Genomic DNA, 19694 nt, shown 5'->3' with positions numbered 1-19694 from the left:
AGTATTGAAGCTTCAGCATCAGTCCTTCCCAATGAATATTCAGGACTGATTTCCATTAGGATTGACTGGTTTCATCTCCTTGCAGTCCAAGGGACTCTCAAGTATTTTCTCCAGCACCAGTTCAAAAGCATCAAGTCTTTGGTGCTCAGCCTTCTTTGTGGTCCAACTCTCACATCCGTACATAACTACTGAAAAAACCATAGCTTTGACTTGATGGACCTTTGTCAGCAGTGATGTCTCTGCTTTTTAACATGCTGTCTAGGTTTGTCAGAGCTTTCCTTCCAAGGAGCAAGCACCTTTTAACTTCATGGCTGTACTCACCACCCACAGTGATTTTGGAGCTCAAGAAAAGAAAATCTGTCACTGCTTCCACTTTTCCCCTTTCTATTTGCTATGAAATGATGGGACCAGATGCCATGAACTCAGTTTTTGAATGCTGAGTTTTAAGACAGCTTTTCACTTCCCTCTTTCACCCGCATCAAGAGGCTCTGTAGTCCCTCCCTCTTCACTTTCTGCCATTAGAGTGGTATCATCTGCATATCTGAGGTTGTTATTTTTCCCAGCAATTTGGATTTTAACTTGTGATTCACCCAGCCCGGCATTTTGCATAATTTACTCTGCATATAAGTTAAACAAGCAGGGAGACAATATACAGCCTTAATGTACTCTTTTCCCCATTTTGAACCAATCCATTGTTACATTACAGATAGCCAATGTAAGTCAGAAAATTCTGAAGGGCGTACAAGCAAAATAAATTTTTTAGATGGTTATATGACAAAACAATCTATCTGACTTTAAAAGTGGAGTTTTTAATGACAAAAATATTTTCTAATTTAGAAGGCTTCTAAAAAAATGTTCAAGAACTAAATTTGAATTCATCCAGAATAGTTCAATTTATTTAAATTATCAAGAATTAGACACTGAAGACAGAAAGAATTTTAAAAGATGATCTAGTTAACACTTTAATTTTATAATTAAGAGCCTAAAGAACCAGATATGAAAATTTATCCAACTAATAAAAGTAACTGAATTATTATTACTAACTAAGCAAATCACTGCACTAGGCACACTCAAAATCTTACCTGTTCAAGTATAACGATGCACCGGGAAGCTGGTGGTAGTGTATATGCTAACACAACATAAAGTGGTCCTATACCTAGAACTCCAGTCTGGAAGATCACAAAAAGGAAGCAGTGTATGAAAGAATAGACCACTGGATGAGAAGTCCTGTGATAGCCTCTGGCCCAGCGTTGAAACAGGAAATAAGGAACTGTAAGTGTACATATGAACATGGTGAACCACGTCCACATAGCAACAGTAAACTTCCCAAAAGCATAAGACATGAGATTGAACTCAAGCACCAGCCTGGGGAGAAAAAAACACAAAGAAAGAACACAGAAGTGGATTTTTTAAATACACACTAATTCATAAAATTAAAAACTTTCAGACCCCAAACCCTCAACTTCAGGAAACAACACTAATAAACAGAAGACATGGATGTAACATTTGTGCCCCTAAGCCTCCACTTCACAATTTATTTATTTTCTAAAAGCCATAGGATAATATGGTTTTTGAACATATGATATCTAACATACTAAAATAAGACTCTGACTTTCCAAAAGAGTAGATTCTCACATTAATGTATTTAAAACTCTGAAATAGTCTATGGCAAAGTTAATATCGGAAATGTTCAAACAGCAATCAGTTATGTACAAATGATGGTTTTTCAGAAAGAAATAATACAATCTGAAAATCTAATACACATCACATCATTATCTCAAATTTTTACTAATAAAGCACATAATTCAATGTATGATTACCACTGTCATTTTTAGTTATTTGATTTTTACATTAAAATATCACATTTTTCAAACATTAAATTCCAATAAGCTACCCTATTTTTAGAAACAACCTATAATACATACCACAGTAGAAAAATTGATGTTATATATACAAAATTCTCTCCAAATTTTCCAAAGGAAAATTACCTAGAAACAACTAATATGGTCTATTAAAACAGACTATTTAAAAAATTAAAAGTAATAAAACTTCTAATATTCTTTTTGGTTGCACTTTTCAAGAGAGAGGGATCTCACTCTTGAACCAGCTGTTCTGGGATTTTCTGAAGCAATTTAACTGCATTATTTACCCCATGCATCCACTAAACAGGTATGCTGTCTTACCTTCCTTCATCAATATAATCTACTGCAAGTGTGCTGAGAATGAAGAGAATGAGGAGGGCAATGAACATGTGGTATATTGTTCTGATGTGGTCCACCTCAAACAGTTCACTGTAATTTCAGTTCAAATAAAATTAATCAATATTTTAAAACATCAAATATTAAAGACTTTACTTCAAAGTAGTTCAGAAGATGCTTAATCCATGCTCTAAAAACATCTCAACAGTAATCACGAAATATTACTAATGAGTATCACTATTCTTATAAAGAAATGAATAATAATTACCTACTCACAGAGCATTTCAAAGAAATGCTCATTACCTACTCAAAATGCACTTTTAATTTTCAGTTCACAAATGAGGTTGCCACAATTAGTCTACATAGCCTATTTTCCCCCCACAAAATCTACATAACTGCTATGACTGATCTATATTGATAGACGACAGAAATTAACACAATATTGTAATTATCCTTCAATTAAAAATAAACAAAACAAGGAAGCTTCCCTGGTGGTCCAGTGGCTGACTCCAAGGTCCCAATGCAGGGGGCCTGGGTTTGATCCCTGGTCAGGGAACGAGACCCCACATGCCGCAGCTGAGTTTGCACACTGCAACTAAAGATTCCATGTGCTCAACTGAGACCCAGCAGAGCCAAATAAATAAATATTAATAATTAATTAAGAAAAAAATCTACACAACTAGCGTTCTAAAATAAGTAAATCTGAGAAAACTATCAAGTCTCAAAGCCTAGGCAAAGAGAGATGAAAAAAACTTATGTGTCAAGAAGGCAGCCATACTCTCTCAAAAGTGGTTTACTCTATTGGGAAAGTTTTGTTCCAGCTCCTTGGGTAACCAATTCTTTGAAGCACAACTTCAAAGAATTTATCAGAGGACCAATAACCACTCTTACCTACAACTTCTCTTTTGAAACCAGACGCAGAGCCAAAAAAATCAGAGGAGGAGCAAGAGATGGCAAATGTACAAAAAGAAGTATCAAAACTAACGGATTACATAAACACAGAACAAACATTCATAGATTACACAGTGATTCTAACAATCAGAATAGCCTTATTTTTAAAAATTCAAACAAATAACCAAAACAACTAAAAATACTTACTCTAAGACAGATCGCCTTATAACAAAAATCTTCCCATGTTCTGGAGGTGCTCTCAGATCTCTGGGAAGACCAAAAATTAAAATAAAATATGAGTACTTTAAGTATTACAAGAAATTTAAACCTATGGATAAAGAGAAGGAATAAATACTACCAACTATAGCTTGTAATATTAACTAACTGCCTTCTCACTATGATCCGGGTACTGTGTTAGGGTTTTATGCATGTTATCTCATTTGTTCCTTCTGAACAACGCTATGAGGTAGGTGCAGACACATCTGATTAGGAAGGAAGAGATGTTAGGCAAAACTAGCCAGAACAGCACTTAAGCCTCCTGGAAATGCCTGGCCAGCCCCTATGGAAAGAGAGGCATTCCTGGAATGACAGGTTGACAACCACTCTTCCTTCTCCTAAATATTCCTAAGGACAAGACTCCAGCCATACTTTACTCAGTTCACATACTATTATTGATCTGTCCTCCAAAATGGCACTGATACTTATGATCCCTTGTGGCTCAGCTGGTAAAGAATCCGCCTGCCAATGCAGAGACCAGGGTTCGATCCCTGGGTTGGGAAGATCCCCTGGAGAAGGGAAAGGTTACCCACTCCAGTATTCTGGCCTGGAGAATTCCATGGACTATATAGTCCATGGGGTCGCAAAGAGTCAGACACAACTGAGTGACTTTCACAACAACAACCCCTGAAGTCTTCCAACAATCATCAGCAGCCTCATGATTTAAAAAGGTGCCTCCAGTTACTAAAACCTCCCATTTAACATCTATCTCTACCATCTTCTTCAGGGCTTCTTGTAGTACCACTTGTACCTCTGGTGACTCTCCTGATCAAAACTGTTCTCCAGAACAGCAGACTGACAGAGACCAGAGAGGCACAAAACCAAGGGAAGCACAAAATGGTAAATTAGCACACACTGGCCTTTCACAGCCCTCCCTTCCCTCTATGGCTCTGCGTGACTGACCAATAAGAATAACTACTTGCACTGTACTTTGTTATGAGTATTGTACAGAGTACAACAGGGAGGCAGGATAATGATAGAGGGAAGAGCACTGATGCTGGAGACAGACTCTGGGTTCAAATTCCCACTGTGGTATCTTGGACATTTAACTGCTCTTGTGCTTCAGTTTCCCAAATTTGTAATATGCAGACAGTTATAGTATCTGCCTCATAGGGTCACTGTCTCGTTTAAAGGTAAAGAATTCAACAAGTGCTGGCCATGTTATGAGTCGGTATAGTCTTAAATGAGGTATGCGTGTTTGTTATAATCCACATAGTAAGATGAAGAAACCCACCCTTCAAGAGGTTAAAACAGCAATATACAGCCAATAAAAGGTGATGCTAGGGTGTGAACCCAGGCATTTTCCCATTGAGCTGTACTAGAATCTACGTGTGCATTAAAAGAAACTATTATTTGTACTTACTTAGCTCTGTGGTTGTTGTCTCCCTCAAAAATAGAAAAGGATGTGAGAGCACAACCACCATTGTCTAATGATGCGGATTTTTCAATGAGACTGGTCACAAAATCATCAAAGTGACTGCCAACTTCCTTCATAAAAAAGGGCTTCAATTCCTAGAATTTTAAGACAAAGAAAACCATTAAGAACTAACTAGTTTATGAGTTGTTAACATTTTTTAAAGGGTTCTCTGGTGGGGTTTTTTTTCTGGCTGTACGGGACGGGATGTGGGATCTTAGTTCTCCGACCTGGTTCCCTAAAGGGTACTCTTAAACAGAGCTGATGAAAAGAAATCCATGTTAAATGAATTCACAGAAGTAAAAACAGAAGAGTGATTTCTATATACATCTGAACTGTAGTTTCAGAAACCGCTACTGAAAAAGCAACATGATGATTTATGTCTACTAAATGAACTCCTAAGGAAATGGCAAGCCACTCCAGTACTCTTGCCTGGAAAATCCCATGGACGGAGGAGCCTGGTAGGCTACAGTCCATGGGGTCGCAGAGTCAGACACGACTAAATGAGCTCCTCTGAATGACATATAAAACCAAAATGACAGAAATGCTAAAAATAACAGTATTTTCTTCTCTTCAAATTTTTATATGGAAAACAAAGTAAAAATTCAATATTATGTCACCACTATACAATTTTAAGTCCCCTTGCTTTTCAAGCAACCCCTTTAGTGCCAAGTACCCAGTATTTATAAGTCATGTCATTACTGTATGATACCAACATTTATACAGTATTTATTCCTACCTCCATAGCTATATATTTATCTACTCTATAACACATACATTTATAACAGAATTGTTATACATTTTGACACTTCAAAACTTACAAATTCAGAGTTTTCGAAAAGTTTTGGCCAAAAAAATTTCTTCAAATTACAACAGGCCACCTACTGTGGATGCTCAAATTGTAAATTGCAGTATTTTTAAACTGGCAGGACTCAACTATACAAAGAAAAACAAAGTATTACTTACTAATTTCTCCAAGAAAAAAAAAACGCTCTCTCTTCTAATTATATTAGTTAGGTTGAGCCTAAAATATCTGAAGCAGCCTTTTTTCTGGATTGCTTGTGCTCTCTGGATTGTTTTGTTTGATTTGGTTTTAATATTTACTTGGCTGCACAGGATCCCACTGTAGCACACAGGATCCTCTTCCTTGCACTGTGCAGGATCTATCGTTGTGGTGCGTGGACTATCTCGTGGCATGCGGGCTCAGCAGCTAAGGAGCACTGGCTTAGCTGCTCCATGGCATGTGGGATCCTAGTTCCCCAACCAGGGATCAAACCCACGTCCCCTGCACTGCACCACTAGACCATCAGCAAAGTCCTGGACTCTTAACAGTTTGACCAAGTCCTTTAAAAGCAAAGCCTTAAAATATTAATGTATCTAATGGAACTATGTGAAAGCTTTTCAAACTACTTTCTCCCAGAGTTCTCAAATGTTTGGGGCAGGGGGCGGGGTGGGGAGAGGTCTTGGGCAGTGAGAATACACTGAAATCCCAGCCCTCAGGACAGTGAAACTGAGCAGGATCCTATGGGGCTCCTGAGCACAAAAGTCTTTCTGTTTCTTGTTTGCAGGAAACAGGTTTCATTCAGCCTCCTTGACCTTCCTTACAAAGGGTAGGTTCAAACAGTGGCTAATCAGGGAAGGAATGGAATGCAAAAACAAGGGAGGAGCACTGAAGAAACCACAGTGCGGGGACTTCCCTGGAGTCCAGTGGTTAATACTCTGCTTGCGCTGCAAGGGGCACGGGTTCAACTCCTGGTCATTCCTGGTCAGGGAGCTAAGATCCCACAAGCCATGAGGAAGTGAAGTCGCTCAGTCGCGTCCGACTCTTTGCAACCCCATGGACTGTAGCCTACCAGGCTCCTCCGGTCACGGAATTTTCCAGGCAAGAGTACTGGAGTGGGTTGCCATTTCCTTCTCCAGGGCATCTTCCCCACCCAGGGATTGAAACTGCGTCGCCTGCATTGCTGACAGTCACTTTACCATCTGAGCCATCAGGTAAACCAATCAGAAGGAAGCCATAATCTGTAACCCTCACCCCAAATTCTGCCTGTGAAAACAAACCATCACAAAGTTTGGGATTTTTGAGCACAAGCCACATGTTCTCCTTGTATGGTCCTGCAATAAATCTTTTTCTGCTTCAGACTCTAATGTTTCAGTTTATCTGGCCTCACTGTGCATCAGGCACACAAAATTTTCTCAGTAATAATAGCTGATGGAGATGGAAAATATGAGATATACACATATGAATGATACACAGTAGACTACCCGTCACCTGAGCAACATAACCATTAGTGAAAAGACTCAAAGAACATCCAAAAATTTAGCAAAGAAAGCAGAGCAGAGATGACTGGAAATGCCTTTTCTAGTAGAATGTTAAACTAAAACCTTTAAAGACCCCAGTGAGTAGGACTTAAGATTGACTGGAAAGTGAGTGGAAGAGACAAGATGATGAAAAACAGAGAAAGAGGAAAGTATTAGACAAAACAGGAAATGTGAATGATGTCGGTTGGTTTTGTTAGGGGAAATACTGACTGAAACTGCCCACCTGGGCCAGGCAAGATAGCAGTCACTTGCATGAGCTATCTTAACAACAGGAGATCCTGGTAAGGAATGTGGAACTGACAAGCTATTGAAAGTGAAGTCGCTCAGTAGTGTCTGACTCTTTGTGACCCCATGGACTGTAGCCTACCAAGCTTCTCTGTCCATGGGATTTTCCAGGCAAGAATACTGGAGTGGGTTGCCATTTCCTTCTCGAGACAAGCTGTTAGGTTAGTGCAAAAATAATTGTGGTTTCAGACCATAACTTTTAAATCATTATAACTAGGCTCAATCACATCTTTATTATCAAAATAGGAACCATTACAACCAACATATTTTTGCCAATGAGAAAAGTTTGTTTATTCCCGTAGCATAAAAATCTGTGCTTTGGGATTCGATGAACTCTTGGAAAGCATTTTCTGTCTCCTGCTGGATGTAGAAGTGTTTTCCCTGCAAAAAGTTGTCCAAATGCTTGAAGAAGTGGTAGTCAGTTGGTAAGAGGTCAGGTGAATATAGTGGACGAGACAACACTTTGTAGCCCAATTAGATCACTTTTGAAGTGTTGGTTGTGTGACATGCAGTTGGGCATTGCCATGGAGAAGAATCGGGCCCTTTCTGCTGACCAATGCTGGCAGGAGCCGTTGCAGTTTTTCATGCACTCCATTGATCTGCTAAGCATACTTCTCAGATGTAATAGAGTTGCTGGAATTCAGAAAGCTGTAGTGGATCAGACCAGCAGCAGACCACAAAACAGTGACTATGACCTTTTCTGGTGCCAAGTTTGGCTTTAGGAATTGCTTGGAAGCTTCCGGGCTGGTGAAGACATGACGAGGCTGGGAGGATGCACCGTCAGAGGGCATGGAAGCTCTGTGTCCTCCCCCATAATTGCCCTGTGCGTCTCTCCCACCTGGCTGTTCCTGAGTTATTGTATCTTTTTCTAATAAAATGGTAACTTAGTAAGTAAAAAAGGAATTTAAAAATAAATTATACTCTAACTCCATAAGGTCATACCACTAGTTTATGAATTACTTGTTTCTCTGATTCACTGCCTGGCTTTACACAGGGAATCTTTTAACCTCACAGTGGCATGGAACCAGAAACCTGACTTTCAGGCAAAGTCAGTAACACAACAGAATAGGTTAATACAGTGTTTAAATTGACTGTCCAAGAGAGGTCTCCCTTGACAATTCACTCTAAAGTTACGGCATCTTATTCTTTTCCATCACTGCACTTAATACAATCTGAAATGCTATATAGTTCTTTTTTGGTGTCTTAATGTCTACCTTCTCCATTTGGCTTTAAAACTATGTCTATTTGTTAACCACTGTACAGCCAGCTCTTAGCAAAGAGACTGCCAAGAAAATAGGTGATAAATACATTTCCTAACAGTTTATGAAATCAACTCCTGCCACCAAAACTCCTACTCATACAACTGCTCACTTTATTCAACGTCTACTATTAATATAAAGCAGAAAGTAGATACTAAAAAAAAAAAACAAAATACATAGCCCTGACTTCTTTGTGGAAACTATTAAGTGGAGGGGAGTAAAAATCACTATGGTTATTATTGTCTGCAATGACTGTTATTAATTAAATGACTGCTTTATGCTAGATACTAAGGGGCTTTTATGTATAATTTCTAGTCTTAAAACAATCTCTGAAGTATGTAACAGAATGCCTATTTTACACATCAGAGATCTAAACCTGAACAAGTCAAGAGATGTGACTTACCCAAGGTCACCACTTGTAGGCTACAGAACTAGGATCAGAGCTCCAGTATATGATCTAAGTTCACATTACATTATATTGCTTTCCACCATACTTTACATAAAATATTTTCTATATGATTAACGTAAGTCAAAAAAGTAAAACCTAAAAAGTCAATGATGTACGTACATGTAGCCTGAAAATGGCAGGTAATATAGTAAAAAGGTGTTGCTTAGCAGAAATTTACAGTCCTAAGTAGTGCACTGTAATAAATTCCTCCTCCAAAGGAAAAAAAAAGTCTTGAGTATAACTATTACATAGTCCTTAATAAGGAAGCCAAAGTTTAAGATAAGCCAAGAACTAATGAAATCAGAGCTCTGAATTTTAATCCCTTTTTGTTTAAAATAAAATTCATCCTGGGCTATCTCCCAACTTAAGTTAGACTCTAATATTCTTGATATCACATTGTTATCAGCCTAAACTGACCTGAAACACACTTTTTAACCTCAACCTACTTAGGTAGCTCTCTCATCTTAACTATCCAAATGGTATATTTTACTGCTTCTCATCATCATTGCCTATCTCCTTCACTTCATTAGCCATTATTAAATGCTAGAAAATAAAAAAGGAGTAAAGCTACATTCCTAGTAGTTACCAAATGATGTATCCATATAAATGACTATCATGAAATCACTTTTTTTTAAAAAGCACATTTTCAAAGAATATTTTAACACACACAAAAAAAGCCCACAAAATGATGTTACGAAAAATACACAAACTGATTATATAAATTGATGCTGACTTTGCCAGTGTATCTATGACACAAATGCCTACATGTGTCTACTTGGATCTGCATGTATGATACAAGAAGGAAAACAAATTATTTGGAGGAAATAAACCAAAATATTATTTCCAAGTGATAGGTCTCGTATAAATTTTCTACATTGAGCCTATACTACTTCTACAACCAGAAAAAAACCTACATTAAGAAAATATATTCCTCCTGTTCTTAAAACAATCCTCCTGTTGTAATACGGTATCACAACAGTAAAATAAAATCTGTTAAACCTTGTGCTTTTTTTTTTTTTTTGAAGAAAGTACTAAATCTAATACTCCACTGATTTTTGTTTGGCACTAAAAAAGAAAACAAATATTCGAAAAGAAAGTACCTTAAGCAGTGATATGTAGAACATTACTAATTTTGACATTTTGGATTCTCATTAATTATAAAAGAGAGTAACCATCACCTGTAATTTTTTCAATAGAGCTCTAAAATCACATAATTTCTTATCACAAATACCAACTAACAGTAACATCACTTTATAGCTTTCAATGAACACTTTGCGGCTGCTGCTGCTGCTAAGTCACCTCAGTCGTGTCCGACCCTGTGCGACTCCATAGATGGCAGCCCATGATGCTCCCCCGTCCCTGGGATTCTCCAGGCAAGAACACTGGAGTGGGTTGCCATTTCCTTCTCCAATGCATGAAAGTGAAAAGTGAAAGTGAAGTCACTCAGTTGTGTCTGACTCTCAGCGACCCCATGGACTGCAGCCTACCAGGCCCCTCCGTCCACGGGATTTTCCAGGCAAGAGTACTGGAGTGGGTTGCCACTGCCTTCTCCAATGAACACTTTAAAGGTATCTAATTCAGTTGTTGCTCCTCTTGCTTATCCATTTTATATGCAGTATTATCAGCTAGCATGAAAAATGACTTCTGCAAAATCTAAGCTCCTAGAGTAGTACCTGACAGACCAAGGGACCAAGTTAAGTGTTGTTCACAGAACTAAATTAATGAACACTCCCAAAGGCAGTATATGGGAGGGACATTTCTTCATTTTGTAATTAAGTGATGAAATCATAAAGAACAATGAACTTTCTCAAGGTTCCAAGTAGACTAGAGACTAACACATTTATGTCTTTAAATAAGAAAAGGCAGAAAGGGAAATAGAAGAATGTAGTCACACTTACACAGCCAGAAGAAGTAAGAAATGATCAGAAGACCAGAGGCAGTAAACTACAATAGATAGTTGTTGCAGTGACTGTTACCAGTCAACCTATCATTTCCCACCCCGTTCCTTAGTATCAGAACCCTAATTTGCTACCTGGGCACTTAAACCCCAGAATAAATAAATTTCCCAGTCTCACTTTGCACCTTGCTGTAGCCAGGAGACTAAGTTCTTACCAATGAGATACAAGCAAAATTGGTTTGACCAAATCTCCAGAAAACTTCCTTAAAAGACAGCTGGTACCTGTTCCTTGCCCCTGTTTCTTTCCCTGCATCAATTCTGTTCTTTGAATCTCAGATGAAATGGCTAGAGCCACTTGGACAGTGAGAAAGTGGGTCATGGCCTACAAACGGTGAGGCAGGGAGAAGGAAGGAACCAGACTTACCACACCAGCTGTGGACCTCTCACCTCCAGATCATTCCTATGAGAGGAAAATGTACTTCTATCTTGTTTAACTCACAATTATTTGGGTCCATTCTGTGTTCCTCTTACAGCACAAGCTAACCTCAACTTATACAAATGATCAATGAATTTCTAGGCAGAAAACACTTAGACCTGTCTTTCTAGCAGTCTTCCAACAAATCAATAAACAGGGATTATCCAAAAACTTCTTTAGTTTACTCAAACAAATCAAAGTGTGAAGAGGAGTGCTCATCTGCAGACATTCCGTTTCAGTCACATTCATTATGGATTGCTCCTTTAATGGTCAGGCAGCTGCATTAGATACTGATGTGAAAAACAAGACTAAAAATGGCATACAAGAAACAAACAAAACATAAATGTATATTTTTAAGAAGTAGAAAGTTTTCATCCCTTCCAATTTTCACATTAGACCTAACATTTCCCCTATAAAATCGTGTACATTGATAAAAGTTCTACAAATATCTATAGTAAAGATATCCTCTTTCCTCTTCTCATATACTCAATTTCCTCTGGAAATTGTCCTCAAATGTGAAAAGAGGCACCCCAAGTCTAGGTTAGGGTGGTGCCATATGGCCCTGCCCTTCTGAACAAACTTCAATTCTCTCACTTGTAGACCTAAAACTCTGAGCTTAGAAAGTCTGACTGGAAAACTTATTAACTGAAAAATTCAGAAGCAGCTGAACTCTTGCCATTAAAATAAACACCCTTTCCAAAGTCTGAGTGTTCAACTTCTCCTAGGATTCTATGACATACATTAATCTTTCAAATATACTTCCTTTTATACTTAAATAAGGCAAAGTAGGTTTCTGTTATTTGCAATCAAAAAAAAAAAAAAAAAAACCCACAATGTTAAAGATAGCTAATTTCTCTACTACTGCAGAGAATGTGGTTCTAATCTAATCATTTGAATCTCCCTTGGACTGTTCCAACAAAGGTTTGTCTAGTCAAGGCTATGGTTTTTCCAGTAGTCATGTATGGATGTGAGAGTTGAACTGTAAAAAGAATTGATGCTTTTGAACTCTGGTGTTGGAGAAGACTCCTGTGAGTCCCTTGGACTGCAAGGAGATCCAACCAGTCCATACTAAAGGAGATCAGTCCTGGGTGTTCACTGGAAGAACTGATGTTGAAGCTGAAACTCCAATACTGTGGCCACCTGATGCAAATAGCTAACTCACTGGAAAAGCCCCTGATGCTGGGAAAGATTGAAGGTGGGAGCAGAAGGGGACGACAGAGGATGAGATGGTTGGAAGACATCACCAACTCAATGGACAGGAGTTTGAGTAAACTCCGGGAGTTGGTGATAGACAGGGAGGCCTGGCTTGCTGCAGGCCATGGGGTCACAAAGAGTTAGACATGACTGAGTGACTGAACTGAACTGGACTATTCCAAGATCTTTAAAGGCTTGTTACAACACAATTACGAGGCTTTTAAAAGGTCATGACTGAGAGTTACACAATGCCGTATGATCCCCCTAGCACCAGATTTTAATTGAGTATTTCAAAGTTTTTTATGATGGCATTTAGATCTAGAAGTGACTTTAAGAAATTCAATCAGTTCAACCCACTAATGCCATCATCTCTCTCATTTCTCTTCCCTTAGGTCTAAAGAGTTTGCTTGACAATCTTAACATCTTTACAAGTTCAATTCCTGGGTTGGGAAGATCCCCAAAGAAGGAAATAGCAATCCACTCCAGTATTCCTGCCTGGGAAATCTCACGGACAGAGGAGCCTGGCTACAGTCCTTGGGATTACAAAAGAGTCAGACACAATTTAGCAACTAAGCAACAAATTTGAATTTGATAAACAACTAACTTTGAGACTAGGTTATGTCTCAAATATTGCACGATGATTAACAAACTATCTGTTGTTGGTCTGAAGTTCAAATTTAACTAGGTATACTGTATTTATATCTGACAACTCCAGTTACAGAGATTACAAAGAGCTGCCCACTACAATCTATAGATTATCTATTCTGTTTACAATAGGAAGTAGAGAATTAGGAGCAAAAGTTTAAGTTAGTTACATACACAACAATGATACATACTATTAGAGCTGAAGGGGAGCTTGCAGATAACTAGTCCAGTGTTCTCACTTTAAACATTAAGGGAAAAGTGTGCCAACCAGATTGGAACATGACACCAAATAACAAATGACTAGAAAGACTGTTTATTTTCATTTGTCTTTAAAATTATTTCTAAGACCCACAAGGGAAAAGAACAAGTAAATTTCAAGACTCTAAAAAATATTCACATACCTGCCATCTCAATGGTCATTTCACATTAGTGAGTGTAACCAATAAAAGAAAACAACAAAAAAATATAACCAGTTAGACATTATTGTTATGAAAGGGAGAATTTAAGTAAATAAGGTTACATATATAAAATACCTAGTTTAAGGCCTAGCACCCAACAGGACTTCGTTTTTTTTTTTACAACAGGACTTCTAAATGAGGTTCCCTTCTCCTCCTTGCCCCTGTTTAGTCACTAGACTATTAAAAATATTACAAGAGCTTCCAATGTGGTCTCATCTTCAAACTCGATAGTTTCTTCAACTTTGATATCAGTACAGCATTCCTAATACATCTCCCTCAGAAACATTCTAATTCATTAATAATGGCAAGATGTTCAATCTCATTTGATACCAAATTGCCAATCAAAACACTCCTAATAAGTTAAACTGTCTCTAAGTTCGCCAGAGGAATTTTGGTGATTCATTCAGAACAAAGCAGTGTATAACAATTATAGAGTATATGCTAATGGCATAAACTAAGAACTTAAGACGTATAAAGTAGGACGGATAACATTTCAAGTTGGGGTTTCCAAAAACTTCAGAAGCACCAGCATTTGAGTGAGAATTTGAAGAATACACAGGATTTTGACTGGTGAAGGTAGAAAGTTAAAAAAAAACTTTCATGCAAAAAGAGCTTCATGAATAAGGGCATGAAGGCAGAAGAAAAAAATGCCTTACAATCTAGCCCAAATTTTATTTTATCATACTCCACCAGGGGCACAGATGTCAATCAAGTGTCATTTCCAAGATACAGTTTAAGTTGCTTACCTCCATAACTCTGCTCAAGCTATGCCCTGCATATCTCACATATCTGTTTTTATCTTAGATATACTGTTTTACAAAATAAGACAAAAATCTAAATTTAAAGTATTCTATATAAATGCATGTAAGCGAAAAAAGTTAAAGTGTTAGATGTTCAGTCGTGTCTGACTTTTTGCGACCCTATGGACTACAGCCAGTCAGTCTCTGTCCATGGAATTTTCCAGGCAAGAATACTGGAGTGGGTAGCTATTTCCTTCTTCAGGGGATCTTCCCAATCCAGGGATCAAACCTACAGGTAGATTCTTTACTGTCTGAGCCACGAGGCAAGGCCAAATGCATGTAAGTTGACTTCAAATACAAGGCAGAGCCCCCCTCCTCCCCTCCACCTTGTAGGGGACTTCCCTAGTTGCTCAGTGATAAACAATCTACCTGCCAATGTAGGAAGTGCGAGTTTGATCCCTGGGTTGGGAAGATCCCCTAGAGTAGGGAATGGAAACTCACTCCAGTATCCCTGACTGGGAAACCCTATGGACAGAGGAGGTGGCAGGCTATAGTTCACAGGATCGCAAAGATACAATTTAGTAACTAAACAACAATATAAATGTGTATATGCGTACATGCATATGTGACTAATTAATAAATGAAAACAGGGCTATTTCATCTACATCACTGGACATTTATATATACAGGTTGGCTAATCAATTTGGAAGTAACCTTCTTACTGGGAGAAAGGGCGTCTGTCTGCCTTGCATTTGAAGCCAACTTACATTCAGGCACACACAGTAGTTGACTTTTTTAAATGAATTATTATTTTTGGCTGCACTGGGTTATTGTTGATATATGCAGGCTTTTTCTAGTCACCACGAGCCGGGGCTACTCGTCATTGCAGAGCAGAGGCTCCAGGCTCAGAGGCTTCAGTAGATGCAACATATGAGCTCAACAGTTGTGGTGCATGGGCTGAGTTGCTCTGCAGCCTGTGGAATCTTCCTGGACCAGGGACTGAACCATGTCCTCTGCACTGGCAGGCGGATTCTTCTCCACGGTACCACCATCCGTCCTTCATTTTTTTAAAGTGTTCTTTGTCCTCCAGATTTCCTGAGGGCTCTGGTGAAATCAAACTTGTAGAACTGTTTCCCTTGCCTGAAAGGTCTTTGTTTACTTACTTATTTATTAGTTGTACTGAGCAGCTTGCAGAATCTTAGTTTCCTGATCAGGGATTGAACCCAGGCCACAGCAGCAAAAGCACTGAGTCCTAACCACTGGACCACTAAGGAATTTCCTGAAATCTCTTAATGTTGTTTGCAAATTGATATTTCCATTTGTTCTACATCCCTAACAGGAAATCTCTAGTTTCAGATTCAACGTTTATTGAAGGCCCATTATTTACTATGAACCATGATAGATACTTTCATACAAGCATCAATTGTTCCATGTTCACTAAAACTGAGTTTTACTGGTAAAAGCCAGGAAATGTGACAGATGGATGATAGCAGAGGGAAAAAATGATAATCTGGTTCTGAGGCAGAATGACAAGATGGTAGATCTTATTTTCCTGTTCATCACAGGATAATGTCAACTGATAAGAAAAGTAAATAGTTCTTTAAATAGTTTAGCATTAAAAACTGCACTGAATAAAACCCTTTACTCTAAAACTCTACATTTTTGTTTCTGGAAGAGAAAATTACTTACCTCTGCCTCTGCTGTCAACTGTATCTTCTTTGATATCAACTGTTTTAAATCGACCCGACCTAAGGAAAGAAAAAATGTAGTTTTTAGATGGGAGAGCTACCTATCAGCATTATTTAAATCATGAACTTAAAAAACAAGCAAAAAATGACAAGTACAAACTTTTTAAAACCACAGAACATAACACAACTTTTATTTTTTTTTAACACAACTTTTAAAAAGGAAAACATGAGCAATATAAATAGAAGAAAATTTATACATAAAAATGGTAAGCTGAAAAAAAAAAACTACTATAGGTACACATCATGCTTACAACTGTATTAATCATAAGATGCTACAAGATCCAATTCTGACAATAACAGGAAATTAGATTGTCTGAATGGATCCTTTAACTATGACTAGTAAAATGTACAAGCAACAATAGAAAAATTAGATAAGCTGGATTTCACTAAAATTTTTTAAAAAATCTTCTCTGCTTCAAGGGACATTATCAAGAAAGTTAAAAGACACAAAATCGGGGAAATACTTGCAAATCTGATCAGGAACCTGCATGCAGACTACGTAAACAACTCTCACAATTCAGTGGAAGAGACAAACAGTCCAATTTAGGTGTCTGGACAGACATGTCTCCAAAAAAGATACACGAACGGTTGATACCACCTGAAAAGATGCTCAACATAACTGCCATCAAGACAATGCAAATCAAAACCACAAACAAATACTCCTTTACACCCAGCAGGATGGCTGTAACTGCTGGCCACTGTGCACCTTAGCTTATACAATGCTGTGCGTCAATTATCTCGGTAAAGCTAGAAAGAGCTATCCCAGCTCAAAATCTTGAGAAGAGAGCTATTTCAGGAACTGGATGTGACAACGGTTCCATCATACAATTAGAGAAGTGTTAATACATACTTGTAAAAATGAAGCTTGTAAGAGTGGAACTACTTGGTACAAATAAAACAGTTTAAGTGAGGATGAAAAATTTTGACCAGGATATGGAGAAATTAAAACCCTCCCAAACTGCTGCTGAGAAGGTAGTGCTTTTGAAAAAGTCTGGAACGTCCTCAAAAAGTAAATACTGAGTTATTAGCGTATGAGCCAGAAATTCCACCTCCTAGGTAAATACACAAAAGAAATGAGAACAGACTCCCTGTTCCCATTTATAGAAAATTTTTAAAAATCCAAACCCCTTGCCCCCCAAAAAATCTAACAAAATCACCCACTACCCTATGGTGTTTGAGTAACTAATATTTTGGTAAATATCATCTGTTCTTTTACTTTGGTAAATAGTAAATAATAATATTAAATATTATAAATATACATATCATAAAAATAGGGTCATTATGCATACTGTTTTCATTTGTTATATTGTTAATATTTGCATGTCATTATATAGTCTTCTACATCAATTTTACTGGTCTACAATTCTATTTTTATGGCTGAAATAAAACTTATTTAATCCTCTATCTATTTATATCTTTTCACAATAATCAACTTGGGAAAAAAGGCATGGAGAATGTGAAGGTCCAAAATACATCTAATAAAAGCCCTAAAATGAGAGAAAAAACTTGAAGCAATAATGGCTAAAAACTTTCCAGAAGTGTTAAAAAAAATGCCAGAGCTCAAAGGAAGATCAAAGAATCCCAAGCTGGGTAAAGATTTATGATAGTAAAACTGTATAATACAGAGGTTTTTTTAAATTTATCTTTTACACAGAGGTTTACTTTAAAGCAAACTACAAAAGGCCCTTGAAAGCAACAAGAAAGAAAATATCACCTTCAAGAGAACTGCAATTATGCTGAGTATTGACTCATCAATACCAACAACAGAAGAAGCCAGAAGACTGTGCAGTAATACCTTTAATTGTTGAAAATGGTGGAATTTATGGCTGGAGGTCATACTGTGAGGGGTCTGTATCACAACAGCTCTGAGGAAATTAAGAATTTTAAGCAAAGGAGCAACTGATCTGATACTAGAAAAGTCCACTCTGGCAGGAGAGAAAGAAAGAGTCACAGAAGTGAAATGCAATAAATCCTGACAAGAAATAATACTGCCATAAGTCAAAACAATGGCGCTGGGAGTGAACAGATAATAAATTTTGAAGATATTCTCAAACTGGTACCTTATTAGGTAAGAAATATGAAGGTAAAACAAATATCCACTTGATTTTTTTTATCAGTAGTGAAAAATACTTTTATTTAGCTCTCTACTATCTATGATCAGACCATGGATTCCTAAATAAATGAATACAGAAGCTTCTTCCCTTCAACTAACAACCACAGGGAGATGGGGAAGAAGACACCAGAGACTAATTCTCACTACTTGCACATCACTTCCAAAAGGAATATGTCTATCCATAAATAACATCACCACCATTTCAAATTGGTTTTGATGAGTCAGGGACTGGAAAGCTGGGAAAGTTTTTCCCAGTTAAACTAGAATCTCTGAAGTCCCCACTCCAAGTGACAATAAAGTTATATAAAGTCAGAGAAAAATACATTAACAATTCATTTTCTTTCACCTCAAATTAACCTCATATAACATTCAGAAGAAAATTGCTTTCCTGCTATCCACCAAAACTGAAATGTCATAAAAATCAAAAGAATAATGCCATAAAAGCGAATATCCAATGATTTAAAGACCTATATATAGACAACTAACCACCCAAGTAAACTCAAGGCTTCTAAATTTCTAAAATGTTGACTCTGAAGTAGTGATAAACAAGGACTGAGTGTCTTGCAGTGTCTGAAATATCTAAATCATTAATATCACTGTTAACTGATCATAAACTGTTAATACCTACTAGTAGACCCAAAGATAAATCCTTTAAAGAAAGCTATTCTAGATTTTTTTTTTCCTAACCTACTGATTTCTAAGAAATCAGGCTTGTGATATTTATCTTCAGGAATACAAGCCCACACTTGCAGAATCTACAACACTGAACTGAATATTTAAAAACGCACTCCCTAAAGTATCAAAAATCTAATTTGAACCAGTTTTGATGAAGCCCCTCCTAAAATTAGCACCTTTAAAAAGAGAAAGAGACTGTACTATACATAATCTTTATGTTTAAAAAAAGATCGTTTATTGTACCACGCCATTATAATACTTTTATTGATATTAAAATGGAAATGAGAGCAATGGAGCCTACACTAAACAGCTCCAGAAAGTTCTGCTTTTCTACCTGGGCTGCTTCTTCACGACTTTTCACTAAATCTGACTCCTGTAAAATCCTATGCTTACACGACTAGGCCAAATTAATTGCCAGTGTTACCCAGAAGGAAAAGACAAATAACCAAGCTTATTAAATTAGTAACTCATTTATTCACTCAATTATATATTCACTCACTATATAAAAATCCTCTAAGAACCCAATACATACAGTACTAGGCATGTATTTCAACCATCCCCTCCTTTAGGATCTCAGGAGAAATATGCAAACACAGATAATTACAATACACAGAAGGACTGTGGAATTGCCAGGGTGGAGTGAGTTTTTGCAGAGG

The 19694-nt window shown here is 37.5% G+C and overlaps 1 protein-coding gene across 2 annotated transcripts in view; it reads right to left on the bottom strand.

The window, feature by feature from the left end:
* SOAT1 (sterol O-acyltransferase 1) overlaps positions 1 to 19694 on the bottom strand; it is a 57373-nt gene that overhangs the window by 12785 nt on the left and 24894 nt on the right. For both annotated transcript variants that reach the window (XM_065936136.1, XM_065936137.1), the window contains 5 exons: positions 16192 to 16250; positions 4729 to 4877; positions 3297 to 3356; positions 2184 to 2291; positions 1083 to 1365 (listed from right to left, as the gene is read on the bottom strand). In XM_065936136.1, coding sequence (XP_065792208.1) covers positions 1083 to 1365; positions 2184 to 2291; positions 3297 to 3356; positions 4729 to 4877; positions 16192 to 16250 — 659 coding nt within the window. The remainder of the gene's footprint in view (positions 1 to 1082; positions 1366 to 2183; positions 2292 to 3296; positions 3357 to 4728; positions 4878 to 16191; positions 16251 to 19694) is intronic.

The sequence above is a fragment of the Muntiacus reevesi genome, chromosome 5, assembly GCF_963930625.1.
Source record: "Muntiacus reevesi chromosome 5, mMunRee1.1, whole genome shotgun sequence".
In the NCBI taxonomy this organism is placed as follows: Eukaryota; Metazoa; Chordata; class Mammalia; order Artiodactyla; family Cervidae; genus Muntiacus; species Muntiacus reevesi.
This window is presented reverse-complemented; position numbering and strand designations above follow the sequence as displayed.